The sequence below is a fragment of the Asterias amurensis genome, chromosome 1 (genome assembly GCF_032118995.1).
Source record: "Asterias amurensis chromosome 1, ASM3211899v1".
Classification (NCBI taxonomy): Eukaryota; Metazoa; Echinodermata; class Asteroidea; order Forcipulatida; family Asteriidae; genus Asterias; species Asterias amurensis.
In genome coordinates, this window is record NC_092648.1 from 20,168,249 (window position 1) to 20,187,613 (window position 19,365).

Here is a 19,365-nt window from a genome sequence, read left to right on the forward strand (position 1 = left end):
TTGGTAATTACTAGAAATAATAGTTAGTGTAAAAAATTACTTGGAAACGAGAAATGGAGAGCTATTGGTATTATAATAATACAAAACATTGTGGCGTACTTTTTGAGAAAGAGGTAATTTCTCGGTCAAATAATAAAAGACTTTAGCTGAAGCCTTTTATTATGCATCTGAAAGCACACAAAGAAATACGACAGGGGTGTTTTGCTTTCTTAATTCTCTTGCAAATTCGATGACCAATTGAGCCAAAATTTATTATTTTATGCATGTTGGGATACACCAAGTTAGAATTTACTGGGTCTTTGACAGTTGCCGGACGTGTCCAGTGCCATTAACCCATTGTCAACAAAAATAATGCTTAACAGCAATTAATATGGGTTTTATTACATGGGGGTAAACGTGAGGATAAACATTTTCATTCCCTGTTCTATGCCATCAAAAACTTGTAAAAAAAAGTTTTAGTTTTAAAACAGAAGAAATAGGCTAGATTTGTTGTTATATCTGTTTATAAGGAACTTGAACCATCTCTGACTCAAATTGTTAAATACTACAGCTGTTACATGTAGTTAAATAATGTTAAATTTATCTTAGCGTGTCATCTATTTGTGAATGCTGTACCATTAGTGACCTGCACTAGACTGAGTGAAAAATGTTTATGTGCAAACCAACATACAAAACAAACAAAATATATACTAGCACAAATATGTATTGAAAAAAAAATCACAAACTATGTTCTATAAAGCAAACATCAATCCATCGTCCCTTATAACGAACGGTGAACTGGTGAACTTGCTTTATAGAACATTTGTGCATAGTGATTGACAACTATCTCTAGATTTTAGTGGGTTTGTTTGTTTGGTTCACCAAGAAAAGTGTCAAAGTTACAATTTACTGCTTGCTGAAAGAGTGTTGGTTTTGTTGAATCAACAGATCAACAGCTCACAAAAAGAATTCCCCCACCTCAACTTAACCCCATCCCAGAACTTTTTCACTGTATATCCCCATAGAAATAAACAAGGGAAAGAAAAAAGTCACAATATTTTTTATCTACAGATCTAGTCTACCAGGATGTGCTTGAGCCCTCGGAGCAATATCGAACCGATCATGACCAGGTTTCTTTCAGTTATTGTAGATTCCCGCTTTTTACCAAGACACTGTGTAAACAACAGTCTGTGTTTGATCTGAATTTATGAGTGATAACTATGTTTCTGGCTTGATGCCAAACAACGCACCCCTGGGTACACAGATAGGAGGTGTAAACCCTGAGGGGTACCACAACACTTAGATGATAGGGTTAGGGTCTGGGCTGTGACCGCATTGTGGGTTTGTGTAAAAGAACCATGACAAACTTTTTGGATTATGAATAAAGGAAGCATTGGCTTATAAAAGTTTCATGGGTTCATTTTTTTGCAAACTTGAACAGTTTCCGAAAAAAAGTTGTGGGATTGTGTCAATGAATCGTGAACAACTTTTCAATTTATGAATTTGTAAGGAAGCATTGGGCTTAAAGTCGCATTAATCCATTTTTTTCTTCAAATTTTTTTAAAAAGTTTGCAGAGAAAGGTAAATGAAAATTCAGCAGAAAATGTTAATCCTCATTAAAAAAAAATTGCTGAAAAATCAGTTGAAAGTAACAGCCAATTTAGAAAAAGTAGATGAAAAATCAACTGAAATTGACAAGCCTCAATATAATGTGTGCTTGATCAAATATAATAAATTGACAAGACAATGTCACTGCAACTTCATGTCCTAACGTGGACACTATTGGTAATTACTCAAAATACTTATTATTAACATAAAACCTTTCTTGGTAACGAGTAATGGGGAGAGGTTGATAGTATACAACATTGTGAGAAACCGCTCCCTCTGAAGTAATGTAGTTTTCGAGAGAGAAGTAATTTTCCACGAATTTGATTTCGAGACCTCAAGTTTAGAACTTGAGGTCTCGAAATCAAGCATCTGAAAACACACAACTTCGTGTGACAAGGGTGTTTTTTTCTTTCATAGTTATCTCGCAACTCCGACAACCAATCGCGCTCAAATTTCACGGGTTGGTATTTTATGCATTTATGTTAAGATACAGCAAGTGAGAAGACTGGTCTTTGACAATTACCAATCCTGTCTGTCCAGTGTCTTTAATCTAAAATTTGTAAAAGAAGATGTTCATATTATTAGACCTTAAAAACATACTCACTTGGCTACAGGCATCAAGCAAGGACACACACACATCTCCTAATTTTATAAATAATATGAAACATTTATATAGCGCTCTACGGAGAACAGAGCGCTTAACATGAGACTATGACAACAAAACAAAAGAAAAACAAACAAACTAGGATGGGTGGGGAAAAAGAAATGTCTTGAGGAGGCTTTTGAATACAGGCAACGAGATCGCCTCTCTCAGACTTGCGGGGAGCTCATTCCATAGGCGAGGGACAGCTATGGAGAATGAGCTATCCCCAGCTTTCCGTCTAGTTCTAGGAACGGAAAGCCGGGTCTGATCAGCTGATGAGCGGAGTCGTTGCCTGTATTCATCAGCAGTATTGGAGTTTTGGGAATGAACAAGTTCAACCAGATATGATGGAGATTGGGTGTGGAGGATTTTGTATACATAAGTGAAAATTTTGAAGTTGATACGTTCTTTAACAGGGAGCCAATGCAGCGATGCAATCAGGCCGGCAGAAGGCTGGTCACGGCCACGCGCAAACACTAGCCGAGCGGCCTTGTTTTGTAGACGCTGGAGTCGAGCGAGGTCATTTTTGCGGGCACCTACCAAAAGAGAGTTGGCATAGTCAAGACGGGACAAGACCAGACTTCTGACGGCATGATGGCAAGCGCTTTGTGTAATAAACCGGCGAATACGCCATAGATTACGTATGTGGAAATTAACAGTTTTACATACAGAGCTAATATGATGAGACATATTCAGAGAACAAAAAACATGTAACATGTAATACAGAGTAGAACATTAGTTGAGATGCCATAAAAGCATCTTCACTTGGCTGCAATCAGAGAGCAAGGACACATCATCTCCTTATTCTATAAACAGATCCTTCTGTCACCTTGAGAACTCTGGGAAGCTTATCAAGTGTGCATTCTTAATAATCCGGATACAATGATTAACTCGCCATGCATCAAGGCTTTCATCCATTACTTAATTTGTTTCAATGGGATAACAGAATGGTTAACGTTTTTGGAGGACATTCATTTGCTTTTCAACATAAAGAACTTAGGAGGAAGCTTGTTGAATAATAATTTAAAAAAAACAGTGAATAATATGTTACATGGTGAGGTGTGAACAAGAGGGATCTTTTTCGAAACTATTCAGTCAAGATTCTTTATTTTCTTGTTTTTTTTTTAAAGACTTCTATAGCTTTTATGCCTACCCAAGTTTTTTAACTTTTAAGTGTTAGATATTTGCCATGTCGTGGCAAAGCAGTCTAGTTTACTGGACCCAAGCTCTGCAATCAGCAGCGGTAGAGTGTTGGTTTGATACCGGGTCATGACACTTTTGCTTGGGAGCAAGGCACTTGACCATGATTTCTTCGTAAAAATAGGGTATTCTGCTCTGCCAGCCAGGCTCTCCTTGTACAGCCTGCGAAGGGGGTAACCCTGTTACAGCCCCAGTAGTAGTAGGTGGCTATGTGCCCCTGGTGACAGCTGGTTTGGGTGACAGCCTAAATAAGTAGCCGTCACCTTGAAGTGACTGTCCAGCCTTGTGAAGTTAGGCTATAATTCACACACAAAAACCCCCAGTAAAATGGAACACTTTGGAATTGATAAAACACAGCTCTTCATTGTACCCTAGGCACCCTCAAAGTGGCCGAGTGTACTTCCTTGAATTCTCTCCAGTTTATTGCAAACAGATGATAGTTTATTTATTACAACATTTCAATCATGGTGATCACAAAAATTTGTATATCTGTGGATGGGAGAACCTGTGGATAGACAGCGTGTAGTGGCATTAGTTAGGGCAACCAAGCAACCGTTGATATGACCTAGATACAGATGTCAAAAAGTCACACGTCCCTGTTGTCAGTGTGTTTGTGTGTGCTGCACAACAAAAGGTCATTAGCGTTATTTGCTCAGTTTAAATTTACCAGTAAAAGAGGGCGCGGTAACCAGGACTTTGCTCCTAAATGCATCTAAATGCATTACTGAGAACTTGAATGAACTGAAACATGCAGTAGCATGCAGATACAGGTTGTAGTATTCTATACTGATGTCTATGGTATAAAAAGAGGACAATGAATGTTTATCACATTCAAGTCGGCTAATTTAATGTGCCAAAGTACCTGTGTCTTGCGTGAGTGGGAAATATTTTTAAATCGATAGCTTTAAGGACAAATTGTATTTCCTGGAGTCCTGGCTGGGTGAACTGTGTAGTGCGCACTGTAATGTGTTTCACCTGTATTGTGCACTATGCAGGTTTCCTCTTAAATTTTACAACTGTAGCTTGCTCTCAGACAAATTAACCAATTTGGAGAATCCATTGTTATTGAAATTATACTTTGGGCTGAAATTGAGATTATGTCTGTCCCTACATTATCTTTGCAACTGACTCATATTGCAAAATAAATAGCTTTCATACAAACTATGCATTTTCTCCGGTATGCACTGTACAAAGGGTAAAAGTAAAACCTAAGTTTGTTTGAAGTGTTGCAAGTTTGATTTTATGCAAAGTTAAGCAACTACAAAGATAATTTTGAGCCAGGTGCATGGTCACTTACAGGGTGTGTAGTACCGAAGTGTCTGACATAAAAGCACAAACTGTCTTACGTAAAAGTTGCTGTTTATTGATTGGGTGGAAGCCCTGTTCGAACTGGACTTAAAAGCAAAAGTGTTGGAGTAGAAGAGGGTAGGGGGGTATCCCAAATTGGATTTTGGGATAACTTTCTATACTGACCAGCCCTGGTCGGTCAATAAGGATTTCTTAGAAAAACTTGCCATTGATGTAAATTTCAAATATGTAGGGATTACATGAAAGAGCTTCATAAGCTGATCAATACTTTGTGTGTTTTGTGTAAATGCACAGTGTGCTATTCCTACCAGTGAACACAGCTAATGTGGGCTTAGTAACTTGTAAGCTGAAACGCACACAATTTAAGATAAAATACTACCAGTACCTTCAAGCCTTCCTCCATGCTTCAAGCATAGAGAAAGGTCCTTTCTCTAAGGTATCACTACTAGTGTTTGTAAGGTTATGTTTGTGGATATAGACTCTCTTTTTCTTCAACACTAAACATTATTAACATTTTGTTATTCCAGTATTTCTTTTTCCCCCCAAATTATTGTTGTTTTATTCTAAAACCCTTTGAAAGTCAACCTAAATATATTTCAAAAAGTCATTTCCAATCAAAGAAAAGAAGTTAATCCTTTAAAAAAAAAACAATTCTTCTGCATTTTTGTATTACATTGCAATGCAACTTACCCTTAGAAAACATTCACAACTTCTAATTTTTTTTTATTTTAAATAGAATTTCAAGGTGCTGGTAGTAATGAAATTTGTATCATTTATGACATTTTTATGGTATACATTTATTTTGTATCCAGATGGTGCAAAGTAACAGAAACAAAAGAATGTTTTTAAGGCAAGTTAAAAAACAGAACCACATTATGTTCTAATAAAAACTTTATTCTCATTTATTTCGTAAACAAGTTATTGCATTGATGTGAGGATACTACTGTTAAAATTTTCTGAGAAAGGTGTTTGAAACAAAAGCAGTTCATCCATCTTCTTGAGTCTTTTTGTATATATGGCATTCTACCACCAGATGACCGCAAAAATCATGCCAAATATCATTAGCTCATTTTTTTAAATGTTTTTTTTTTTTTTTTTTTTTTTTGGGGGGGGGGGGGGGATTGATTTGGTGAATAGTTCATGCATGGAACTGGGTTGGCAGTGTATATATTTTTGTTGTGGTGGTGGGAGGGGGGAGGGGTTGCACATTCTAGCAGCTGTCTTTTTTCCACTGTCTAATCCCCAGCCTCAGGGTGCATTTTATTTTCTCTTGGGAAAACCCATTGAACTTCCCTTTAAAACCTACTGTTGAGTTCAATTCTCACCAATATATTGTTTAGCCTGGTCTCATGTATTTTGTTCCTTTGTAAGAAGAGAAAGCTTGTAATAGGAGAAGGATTTAGGCGTGTTTATTTGACCATGACCAAAAGGAAGTTTGCTGAATGATTGAAACCACCCAAAATAGAAGAGTTTGATGTTACAAGGCCAGGTGTAATATGAATAAGACCTTGTAAGTAGTTTAATTAAGTTTGTTTGGAGAATCAAATTCCATTGTCGTTCCATTTCAAACTCCTGTTTGGACGAGTTTATCTTACAAAAAAACTTACTAAATTCAATGTAAGAGTCAGGAACAAATGTATCTTAAATGAATTTTCTGGATGAAAATTATCTCACAGTTGGTCGTTAATGATAAGAATTTGAACAACAATCTCAACTAAGAAACTTACAACAATTCATTTTTAAATATAACAAACTAAATTCAATGTAAGGGTCTTGGAACATCTTTATGTATGAAGTTTTAGGATAACAATTTTCTCACAATTCTTTTTTAATCAAACAAACAATTTAGACAGAAAACATTGGTTTAAAAACATTGTCTAAATGTGTTTGCCAAACGTAGTCCCATCACTACTAGCCATCACTACTGTAACTCTGTACCATTATTAACAAAATTCATGAAACATAAGGAAACTGGAACACAATGACTCTCTGTGTGGGTCTCGCCCAGATCAAGTTCAGGCGTCTCAAATTAATTCTTTGGTATAATTTGATCCTTGTTTGTGTACACAGAGCTTGGCGGTGTCCCTCAAAATATAGGTACATGTAACTTGACTTAAACCCGTCATTTTGATGTGTATCCCGTCCTACAATGTACTATTGACTTACTATGTAGTGTTTACACTACACGAAAAGTAAACATTTTAATATTCTAGAACACCTGGGTATTTGTGCGTCGCGGATTATCTGCCATTCAACATTTTGGTATGCGTTGTTGTGGTTTTGGAATAATAAAGATGTCGGTCTGCTTTTGGTAGCTCATTATGTCATGCTGGTTAAGTCCCAAACATTCTGTCAAATCTCTCAAGAAGATTCCCCCTCCTTGTGGATGTTTCCGTGGAAACGATAAGGATGATGATGCTTATACGAGCAAACTGGAGAATGGAGGTAGGGTCTTTAAGTATTCCTGTTGACAATAGCATTGGACAATTAAATTCTGCTCATTTATGAAAATGTCTTTTTGTAGATTAAACTAACTAAAATTTAGAGCAACTGTGTAGAGTAAACAGTGAGCCTTTTGTATAAATGTGTAGATGGATCAGTCCGGTCCGCATCATGGCCCAATGAACTTTAAAAAAAAACATGTTTTGCTTTTAAAGGGACATTACAGAATTGGTTTTTGCTAACAAAACAGTTGCTGCCAGTGTAAGCACTTTATGTAGAAGTTTGAGATCGATCGGCCATCTGGGTCACGAGAGAATAGTGAAAAACCGGTTACAAGTTTTGCATTGCATCGATGCCAAAATAAAAATGAATAAAACGCTCACTGAGCGATAAACTCCAAACGCGAAGTTAGATTATTTATTTCTCATCAAATAGGACATTTCAGACCGAAGTATTTCAAGGAATGTTTCAAACCATCATCATCATTAGAACGTGTAAGTTTTATGTAAATATGTGATCTTCACCATTTTTGTTTCTTACCAATTCTGTAACGTTCCTTTAAATAATACAAGAACCATCTTGCTGAATAGAATGTTACCTGGTTAATCTCATTGAGACTGGCTCCTCTGCTAATGAAGAATGGTAAATTTGTGGTTACATTTTCTGCTGGAAATGTCTTTGGAAATTGGCACAACAATATTTATGAAATGGTTTTTGTGCTATTTCGACTTCAGAAAGTTAAAGGGTGGCTGCAGTGTTTTTTTAAAATTCATTTAAACGGTTAAACATGACTTTTTAAACCTGAAATATTTTTAATTTTTATTATTATTAAATGCGCAAGTATTTTAAAAATGGTTTTCAAGAGATTAGGGGAACCCACCCCGCCCCTAAAAGGGGAGCCTTCATTTGCATAAACGTGACGTCATGTCGGTAACCCGAGCTGCCGGGCCCCCTGGCTGTGTGCATATAGAAACGTGTGCACTGTGTGGCCTGGTACCTAGGCGCGTGTAGTTAGGGACCAGACTCTTTTTGCCGAAGATATGTTTGAATTCCCGACGTGACGTCGATGGTAGGGGGGCGGTAACAATCAACAAAAGGGGGGGCATGACTTATTCGCTAATTACGCAAGTCAGATATGTCGTGAATAAACAAAACACATTTTTTTGATGTTCAATACATACATCAGAAATAAATGACAGCAAAATTAACTGTTTTATTGGAATTCACTGCAGTATCCCTTTAAGGTAGTGTTATTCACTTGCTTCTGTATTCAGCCCCTTTTTCAAAAAGCACAATGTTTGCGCAGTGCAGTGATTTTGAGTAGCTAACCTAAGTGTTTATGAATATTGACTCACAAATAACGAGCAGGAGTTGTTGCCCGGGATATTCAGTTGAACAAGGTCAAGTATGTGTTCCCAATCCCTTTAAAGTTATCATTTGCAGAAACATTCAATTGTTTTCACAATTGATTTGAATATTAATAGCTGCCACCTGTTTAGCACTTGAAATGTGCAGAAAATATATTCAACCCAATTATAACTTCAGATTAATAGTGAACAATAAGCTGTGAGTACGGATTGTTTTGACTTTGAATGAAGAGGCAAGCAAAAAACCTGTTTGCTCAAAATTGTTAAGTTTGTTTCCTGCCACTTTAAGACATTATTTATAGGTATAGTTTACAAGACATTTTGGGTGCTCTGTCTGACCCTTCTATGGTTTGTATCATTGGCAGAACCATGAAAACAGGTCACACTTTTGTAAAGCTGTTAAGGAGAAAATACCGTCTGACAAATTTCTTTGCTAAGCAAAACAAATGAGTAGGACACCACACCAGTGCAGCAATGGAAACTTAATTTAATTTTAGCTGGTAAACTGTTTCTTTTCGGCTATACTTTTCTGTGCTTAGCAATTTTTTTTTGCTTACTTACAGGCGATGTACCCAACAGTTTAAGTTGGTCACACCATAGAGAAAGGACAGCTAGGTCAGACTTACAGTGTGTATGCCCATCCCGTGGGTTTATTTTTTACTTTGAGTTCATTGGTCCCTAGAGATTGATTGGTCACACTGTGTCACAGCATAGAGCAACCTTGCTCTATTGTCACAGTCCATGTGGTCAGCAAGGTCATGTTTGACAACTAACACCATAGCAACCTATCGCCTTGACAACACTATCAGTTTACAGGTTGTTTTGGGACAGGACGACTTTAAGGGGCTGCAGCTGTTGTGTCTGTCCCAATGGCAGCTAGAGCTAGGGTGTGTAACTGTTTTTAATGATTGACTAAGTCACTGTGATATTTGGAAAAGTATTGTTAAAATCAATGAAATTGTTTAAGTTCACTTTGAAGTTGTACTCTGAGAGGCTGATATGATTATGAAAGTGAGGTGAACTTTATTGGACAATGTAGGACTCAAAAATTAACGCTGGATTGCATGCTTGATGCCAGTGAATTTAGAATCAGGCCAGTAAACTTATTACTGGACAAGTATGGTGGGCTTGTGCTTGTGTTTTAAAGGAACACATTGCCTTGGATCGGACGAGTTGGTCTATTAAAAGCGTTTGAAACCGTTTGTTATGAAATGCATATGGTTAGAAAGATGTTTTAAAAGTAGAATATAATGATCCACACAAGTATCACTCGAAATTGCACGGTTTTCTTTTTACGTCGCGAACTATCACGATCGGCCATTTATGGGAGTCAAAATTTTGACTCCCATAAATGGCCGACCGTGTTAGTCGACAGGGTAAAAAGAAAACCACGCAATTTTGAGGCATGTTTGTGTAGATCATTGTATTCTACTTTTACAATATCTTTCTAACCATATACGTTTTACAACAAACGGTTACAGAATGCTTTTCAAAGACCAACTCGACTGATCTAAGGCAACGTGTTTCTTTAATTCTGTTGAGTAAGAATACTTTAGCCGTGTAAAACTTCTCTCAGTGCTTGTTCTAAACAGTTGAAGTGTTCAACAACTGTTTGTATTATTTGTTTGCCCTCACAGTAATTTCAATTCTGGTCTTGCCAATTAAATCTGGTCCAGTTAACATTTTGAGCTACAACTTACAAGCCCTGTAGTCTTGTGGCTTGACCAACCATTGTTTTACTACAGCACTGCAGTAAACTCCATCTAAACACACAAACCGACAAGGATTTTAATCTCACTTAGTAGTTTGCAATGAACCACAAGGGAAACTGACTAGGTGAACTTCAATTCAATTTGGGGCGAATAAAGAAAAAAATTTTAAGGTCATATTTTTTTTTTTCACCCAAAAATTCACTGATATACTTTTGATGTATTTTCTCTTATTTGTTATTTTCTTGCACAGATTTTAATGCACTGCCCTGCATTAAAATTGTACGGAATCCAATCAGTCAGTTGTTGAACAAATTGAATGAGAAATTGTGTCATTTTATTGATGGGACATTTGAGAATTGATAGCACTCTGGACTCACACATTACCTTCCTGTTATTAAAATTTTTGTAAGTTTGATGTAAAGGCCACTCAATGAATTTCCCATCGGGATAAGAGTGAATTAAATGAATTGAAAATCAACACAATGGACTCTTGAAGCGCAGTAGCCATAAAAGACTGTAAATTATCATTGTCAAGTCTCGGAGTAATTGTATTTTATGTAGTCTAGGGATAATGCTAATGATGGCTTTGTTTGTAGAGTGTCATGGCCGAGTGGTTAAGAGCATCGAATTCAAGTTCTGGTGCTAATTCACTGTAGTGTGGGTTCGAATCCCGGTCGTGACACTTGTGTCCTTGAGCAAGATACTTTACTATAATTGCTTCTCTTCACCCAGGGGCATAAATGGGTACCTGCGAGGGTAGAGGTTGATATTGTGAATGAAAAGCTTTCGGAGCGCTACGGCAGCTCGGGGCTGTATACTCCCTAATGGGAGCTGAGAAAGATTAAAGGGATGTTTATTGGCCCAATGACCAGGGGACTAATGTAAAGCGCATTGATACAGTTTATTGTGAAATGCGCTATATAAGAACTTATTATTATTATTATTATTATTATTATTATTATTATTATTATTATTATTATTATTATTATTATTATAAAAATGAGATGCATGACATTTTGATAAAATGAAAGCCTGTCTCAATGATGTGTGTGGGTTGGAGTAAAGTACATTATGTAGTACATACTACAGAAACCCTTAGAATTATTTGTTGCACAGTATCCCGTTGTGAATTGTATTGGTGTAGTCACTGGCAGGTGGTTTGCCAAATATCATGATTTTCAATGAATGTTAGTATTTTTTTTAGTTTTTTTTAGAAAAGCTTTTCATCTAGATTTCTTTATAATTTTTTGACTTTGACTGTGAATCTAACTAGTTTTTTTTTTCTTTCAGTACAACATCTATTATGTGGCTGAAACTCCAAGATTAGAGAACTTTTGTTTTTTTCATTTTCTGGTCTTTATCACTTCTTTCAAGTTGCTTTCCTCCTTTTCTGATATTATATTATTTTGTTGACTTCCGCAGATTATAACAAAAATAGTTTGAACCCCTGGACTGATCTGGTTAATCTTCCGTTTCTTTCATGCCTCATTGCACGACAAATTATGAGATCCATATTTTAAAAACAATAAACCTCCAGACGGTTGAGGAAACTTGAACTGCAGGCGTCCATAAAGATTTAGAGCAGCATTCAAGATAACACAGCAGGGGGAATTTTCATTGTTTTTTTAGGGTAAAATTATTAGCAATCTCAACTGCAAGAATTGCTCTTTTGGAACATGCTTTTCTTAACTGACTTGACTGAAGATAGTCCTAATTTTTACCTTGTGTAAATAGGGGGTTCGTAAATAGTAGTACCCATTAGCCTTGTCACCTATATAGTGCACAGATTTCCTCCAAGGGTTTGTGTACCATTCAGCATACGCTTCAGGAGGTCTCAATAGGCTTAATAAGATAGAGGCGACCTGGAGTCATTCCTAGGCATAAAATGTGTATGCGTAGGAGGAGCACACAATAGTGTGTGTAGCGTCTGTTGTGGTGTTGAATTACAGTACATTTACCTCTGGACCTATACACTAGTGGTAGACTGTTTGGTATGTGATCGTCACTCACAGACCCTGTACACACCCTGCAGTGGACTGTAGGAGCTGCTTACTGGAAAACACACCCAAAAACTTTTGAAAACAAGTGTCTACTTTCCAACTGGAAGGTCTTGCAGGTCTTGTGGAACTATTGATTATATTTGCTTTGAACCAATGGATATATGGGTTACTTCAGGAGGAGTCATTTATCTGTGTACTTACAACCTTGTGGGATTATTACTGCCCTATTGATGTACCACTATGGAACAACGGCGTAGAAAGCTTCAAGGTTGGTTTGTTTGAGATGTTTTTAGTACATTCATACATGTACCTGTCAAGTCTGTGTTGCACATGGAGGTAGTTGCAACCATTGAAGAAGGAAACACAGGTTGCACTTGTACACTTGCAGGTTGCCATCTGTGGTTTTGGTTGTTTGATCTGGGTCATTGGTTTTGTCTAGGATACACAATTCACTCTCTCATTTTTGGTGGAAGATCTTTCATGATGCATTAGCTGTGATGTGACATGGAGAAATGAATAGAACCATGTTTGCATTCAATCCACATTCCTACGTACTCCTAAACTATGAAGTTTGTTCCGTAGCGATCGGAACAAACCTCATGGCTCTAGGAGTATGTCCTACCTATATTTTTTTTCACTTACACCTGTACTGACATTGGTGAATGGTGAAGTCTACACTCACCACACAGCAACAGTACTTATGCTTCAGCAAGAGAAGTTGTACAGTTCATAGCATCGGTAGTGCAAGATGTGTAAGGTCCATTTAGCTGATACATACAGTAAACACTTAAAACGTCGTAAGCTTCTTATGTCCAAAGTTATCATACAGGTGTAGTTTGTAGTATATGTTCAGAGTTCCCACTGCGCTGGCCAATTGTTAGTGTTAAATACCTGAGGACCAGTGAAAATCTGAGGACCAGTCAAAGGGCATCCCTGAAACTTTAATTTGAAACAGAGACCAGTGAAAAAGCTGGTGGATGTAAAAAAGTAAAACATTATAAATGCTTACTGGTCCAGTTTGCTAGTCACTGAAATGAAGAGGTTGAGGACCAACCCTGTAGTGTAAATCTTCATTGTTTCCTTGATATCTTATTTAATGTACTATTATATGACTGTAAGAAGCTAGAAGCAGACATGATATTCTTCCTACTTTAGTCTGATTTCTGATTTGTTTACCCTATGATTAATTAGCTAGGGGTGGATTTCACAAAGAGATGTAAGACTAGTCTTATCTTGAGTAAGGTAACTTGGTCGTTTTTAAATATCTCCTACATGTTGTACTAGCCCTTTTAGTTAGGGTTAGTCCTTTTGACTAGACCTTTTGAGAAATCGACCCCTGAAAAGACTAATAAACCTAACACCATGTGAAGGCCGACTCAGCCCTTTTATTTGGAATTTTCTTATTTTTTTCCAAGGACCAAATATCATGCATAATAGTAGGCTCTTACTGATAGAAGTAAGTTTGTATCCATGGCTTAATTTCTTTCTCATTTGAGGTTCAGTAGTTTTTATGACAACAAATTATTGTAATGCTCAAGTTTTATTACGCTTTCAATACAGGGGTCTCAAATCGCTCATTGTGGTTTTATGACAGTTAGGCCCTACGACACAGTGTTACTTTGAATGATGGTTATAGGACAGTGTTACTTGTATGTTGTCTGATCAGACCCATTTGTGTAACATTTTGTAAGGATTTTACAAGGTGCTTGAATTTGCAGCCAGCCATTCAAGTTGCTGTGGGGACTTCAGTGTTACTCAAATGGAAGTGAGTGGCCTTGGTTTAAAAAAAAACAATATTAAAAAAATCCGAACATTTCTCCAAATTCACTTTAATCTTTATGAAATGACAAATGAGTTAACTTGTAGTATGATGAAATAAGGATCGAACACACAGTGGTAGTTCTTATTTATGACTCAATAATGCAGCTTCATTTTGATTGTAAAGATAAACAGTGAGCAGTCTCCGAAAAAGGTCAAAGCAGCTCAATTTCAGGTTTGAGTTTGAAGAGCTTTCATTGAGACAGCAGAGAACGAAATATTGTCTTGAAACAATAAAATACAAAAAACATTGTTCGCTTAAAAAGTAAGGTACTTGGAATACACTATTCCCCCAAAAATGTAAGGATGCAAATGAATTTATTTTGGTATCCCATAAAATGTTAGCTTTACTTGGCACATGCTGATGTCTTTCATCGTCCATTTTGTGCAGCTACATCACTGTTGAATAATGTGCTTACGTACATGTACATGTATGTATGTACAGTCCATACCATGGTCATGGTCTAGTGGGAGTGCCACATCATTAGAATTTGCATAGAAGCATAGAAATTAAGTGTTTACTTAACTCATGTTCCTGGAAGTGTAAGGTTGGCATGAGTAACCGAGGAACATTGGAAAGAACTGCACATAAAAGCGGTACAGCCTCTGCTGCACATAAAAGCGGTACAGCCTCTGACTGGACATAGTATTAGGAATGCAGTGGATTGTACCATAGAGAAAGGATCAGTCCTTCCTCAATGAATGTTCTGATCACACAGTCTGGGTGTACATTTGCAGTACTTGCCACATTGACATTGTTATATTACTAAACTATAAATGGGGTGAGGCTATGTGCTGCTATAGGTGTTGCACAGTGTTGTAAATTCATGTTTGGGAATAAGAGTGGGGAAGGGAGTGACAAGGACAAAAAATAATACGTTGGATCAAAATGATTTATGGGGAAAATCTAGTATGATTACAACGGGTGGAATCCAGTAGGTGGGAGAAAAGAGTCAATTTCTTATCATTTAAATGGATCTGTAATTTGTTAATATTTTCCTAGAGAGCTGTACACAGATGTAAACAAACAAAGGTTAATGACAAGGAGACAAACTATAAACACTGAGCAACTCATTACATGTAGTTGGCATTACACAACAAATTTCAATAAAAACCCTTAGCAAAGTGAGAGATAACCAAGAATTAATGCTGATCCTACCTGATGATGGTTGAAGTTAATTGTTAAGTTTTCAGGATCTCGAACTCAGTGTTCTCCACAGATGTTTATATCTGTGAAATGAACTGTGGAGTTGTATACAGTATTTTTACTACAAATGAGTGGTGTAAACTTGTACTCTGACCCCAGGCTACTCCACACATGGGAATTATAGTTTATGGAAACTTTTATCGCCAAATATTTGTATGGCTTGGGTAAAGCCTTGTTGTTATGTCACACATAAGATAAGGAACTATAATGTAATTAATGCCCTTGTAAGCATCTCCACTTGTAAAACAAAGAATGTCTAAGGACAGCTTCAGTCAACTATATTTTGAGAGCGTCAGTTAGTTTGTTTTCAATCTAATGAGGACTCACAATGAGAAAGCATGTGATTTCATACAGGCAACGCCAACAACAGAAGTCAGTAAGATTTGATTCCTATGTGGACATTAATACTTTGCAGTCAGAATATGCAATCACAGGTAAGTAATGCGTTACACAAACCATGGAGCTTTTTTGTAGCTCCATTCACTAACTGTGTAAACAGGGTAGGACACCAACGTGAAAGGACGTCCATTTGTTGCTACCATGGTGCTGCTACTCTACATGGTTATTATAAGCATGGATTTTATAAGTCTATTGATAAACAGTGCGTTGAAAAGGATACCAATGTGTTGTAGAAGAGGATTTGTATCTTTTTGTGGATGTCGCTAACACAAAAAGTGTTTTTTTTGTTTGTTTGTAGGGAACTGCATCATAATTTTTTACAGAATGATTACAATATTGTTATTCTAATGTAGTGTAATATGTACATTACAAACATAGGACAACAAATGTACCAATGGATGTACATGTAGCGTAACAATACATCCATTAGCCCAGTTTGACCCTCTGTGGTTGGACTATTCACTTTCAGAATGTGTCTGAAAAAGGGTGATTTGGGACAATTTGAGACCCCACATTTATAACACTCATTTGTTGCCTTCAATTAATGGATGGTATTTTCGACAGGTTTTGTTATATATAGCCTGACCTGATATTACAAAATATTGTGTATTAACGGCGGCGACCCTGGTTTTACCACAGTCTGCTGCACCCTGCGTTGTTATATAAATATAAAAATACAAATGTCTGTTGTCATGTATGACCGACTTTGTGGTCAATGAGAATGTCAGTTAAATACAAAATGCACCCAACCGTAATTAAATCTTGGATCTGTGAAGTTGAGAATTTAAGGCAGTCAGTTACACACACACGTGTTGTACAGGTACATAATTTACGTGTAATATTATCATAGTAAAACTTGAGTCTTATTCAGCACAATTATATCTACTGGTATCTCAGAGCATCTATCATTTTTTAACGATAGGTACATGTATGCAAATTTTTCGGATCATGGAATCCAATTATATACATTGTAAAATTAATTGTTGTGGCTGATATATATGTAGACCTCTTGCATCTGACCTCACAAGATCGACCCAAACGAAACCTTCACTGAGGTCAAGGAATGACTAGAAAATAATAAAACAAACCAAAAAGACTGATAAACAAATAGTGTATGAGATGGCAATTTTGTTTTAGGTTATATAAATGAAATTTACCCAAATCTCATGTGTCTCACATAAATGATCTATTTGTTAATCCTTTAAAGGCAGTGAACACTATTGGTAATCACTCAAAATAATTATTAGCATCAAACCTTACTTGGTTACGAGTAATGGGGAGAGATTGATAGTATAAAACCTTGTGAGAAACGGCTCCTTCTGAAGTAACAGAGTTTTCGAGAATAAGCAATTTGTAACAAATTTGATTTTGAGACCTCAGATTTAGAATTTTAGGTCTCGAAATAAACCATCTAAATGCACACAACTTTGTGTGACAAGGGTGTTTTTATTTAATTAATATCTTGCAACTTCGACGACCAATTGAGCTCAAGTTTTTCACAGGTTTTCAGTTTTATGCATTTGTTGAAATACACAAAGTGAGAAGACTGGTCTTTGACAATTACCAATAGTGTCCAGTGTCTTTAAAAAAGACATACAATGTAGTGTGTAGCCAAAGGTTCAAGCCATTACCGTGCAAAACAAGTCTCTTTGAGAAGGCTACAGTAAACTTCTACACATGGGAAACATTTTCCAAAAGATCCACATTGCATACAACAAATCACACATTTAAAGATAACAAAATTACCCAGTGGAACTGGAAATGCAAATAAAACTCAGTGTTCCACCATTGACATTCTTGAAACCTGTTTGGTTGGGATAAAACAAGGGCAGTCATGCAGTCACCTGAAAGTTTTCCATGGAATGCATCACTGGTAATGCATTCAAAAAAATCAAAACTGAAAGAAGTTAATATTAAAAGAAACTATGGTACATGTAGTCAATTATAAGTTAAACAACATTTTAAGTACTTTTGTTATATGTTTTTCTTCCAGATGAGCAGGAGAGGGTGCAAAAGAAGACTTTTACTAACTGGGTGAATTCCTATCTGCGTTCATCCAAGGTAAGTACACATTTGACTCAAATATGATTTAATTATCTGGTGCTACCCCGGTTATAAGCCCCTGGCACCCCTTTAAAGGAACATGTTGCCTTGGATTGGACAAGTTGGTCTTTAAAAAGCGCTTATTACCGTTTGATATAATGGTTAGAAAGATGCTGTAAAAGTAGAATACAATGATCTACACAAATATGCCTTGAAATTGTGTGGTTTTCCTTTTTACCTTGTCGACTAACACGGTTGGCCATTTACGTGAGTCAACTTTTTGACTCCCATAAATGGCCAACCATGTTAGTTCACAAAGTAAAAGGAAAACCATGCAATTTCGAGGCAAATTTGTGTTGATCATGAGTATATTCTACTTATAAATTATCTATCTAACCATATGCACTTCATAACAAACGGTTTCAAACGCTTTTCAACGACCAACTCGTCCAATCCAAGGCAACGTGTTCCTTTAATATTGGTCTCATTGCCCGGTCTGCATCCTATAGCTCTGGTTAACAACATTGAGCAAAGGAGCGTGGGGTCATGAGGTTTTTTTTTCAATTCTGTATTATAAATATAAAAAATAGTCTTTCTCCAAAAACAAAATGTATCTTTTTAAAGCTACAATGTGTGTTTCCTTGGTACATCTCAAAGACAATAGTACTTTTTTTTATTGTGATAATGCCTTCTGGTTAAGCCCCGGACACCCCTTTATTGTTGGTCTCATTGGCCAGTCTGCATCCTATAGCTCCTATAACAACATTGAGCGAGGGAGCATGGGGACCCAGTATGAGGTTTTTGGAAATTCTGTATTATAAATATAAGAAATAGTCTTTCCCAACCAATACAATGTATCTCAAGCTACAATTTGTGTTTCCTTGTTCATCTCAAAGACAATTGTATTTTTTTTTAGTGATAATGCCCTCTGGTTAAAAAAGGTACATCATGGGTCGCACAAAATTGTACGATTGATGACATTTTTTGAGTACATAAACAACCTTAGCACTGATACAGGTAAATGTGGACGTTGCTTTAGAAGATAACTCTGGTGAGAATATTACTCCATACATTCAGCAGTGTGACCTCATTTACGATGACCTTGCAATGTTACTGGTATGTGAATATATGTTCATGCCTACATTGCCAGTAATAAGGTCACGAGTCTGGATCGTGATCATGGGAACATGGTGTGCATCACGTTGGAAACCAATTAGGTCAAGTTCAAACAATCAGACTGACAATGCAGCCCAATGGTTACTAATACATAGTGTTATATGAACCTTTCCATCCAGACAGCGTTTATGCATTTATAAGTTAGCAAATGTAGTTCAAGGGCTCATAATCACAGCACAAATTATTGAAGTGGTACAAATTATGTACACGTAGTATGCATTTTTGAAAGATTTTTTAAACAGGAGACTTCAATTCAATAACACAAAAAAAACCTGGTTTTCATTTGAGATGCAATCAAGAGAAAACCAATAGAGCAGACAATTTATTTTAAATGCGATGTACAGCAACTTTTATTGATTTTTTTTCATGAACAAATTTTATTCAGAAAATTTTGTAAAACACTTTTTAAGGAATTTTTGTAAATTTTCGTGTTCAAGTTCTTGTTTTTGTGAATAATTATTAT

General features: G+C 36.5%; 1 protein-coding gene across 10 annotated transcripts in view; it reads left to right on the forward strand.

The window, feature by feature from the left end:
- The window catches only part of LOC139936758 (uncharacterized), a 204,797-nt gene that overhangs the window by 3,219 nt on the left and 182,213 nt on the right, over positions 1–19,365 (forward strand). For 9 of the 10 annotated variants that reach the window (XR_011786055.1, XR_011786053.1, XM_071931687.1 and 6 more), the window contains exon 3: positions 17,677–17,744. Coding sequence is in view for 8 of the 10 variants with exons in the window: in XM_071931687.1 (XP_071787788.1) it covers positions 17,677–17,744 (68 nt within the window). In the remaining 2 variants the exon portion in view is untranslated. Of the gene's footprint in view, positions 1–12,323; positions 12,528–17,676; positions 17,745–19,365 lie in introns of those variants that run through there. The other variant, XM_071932134.1, reaches the window with a different exon arrangement.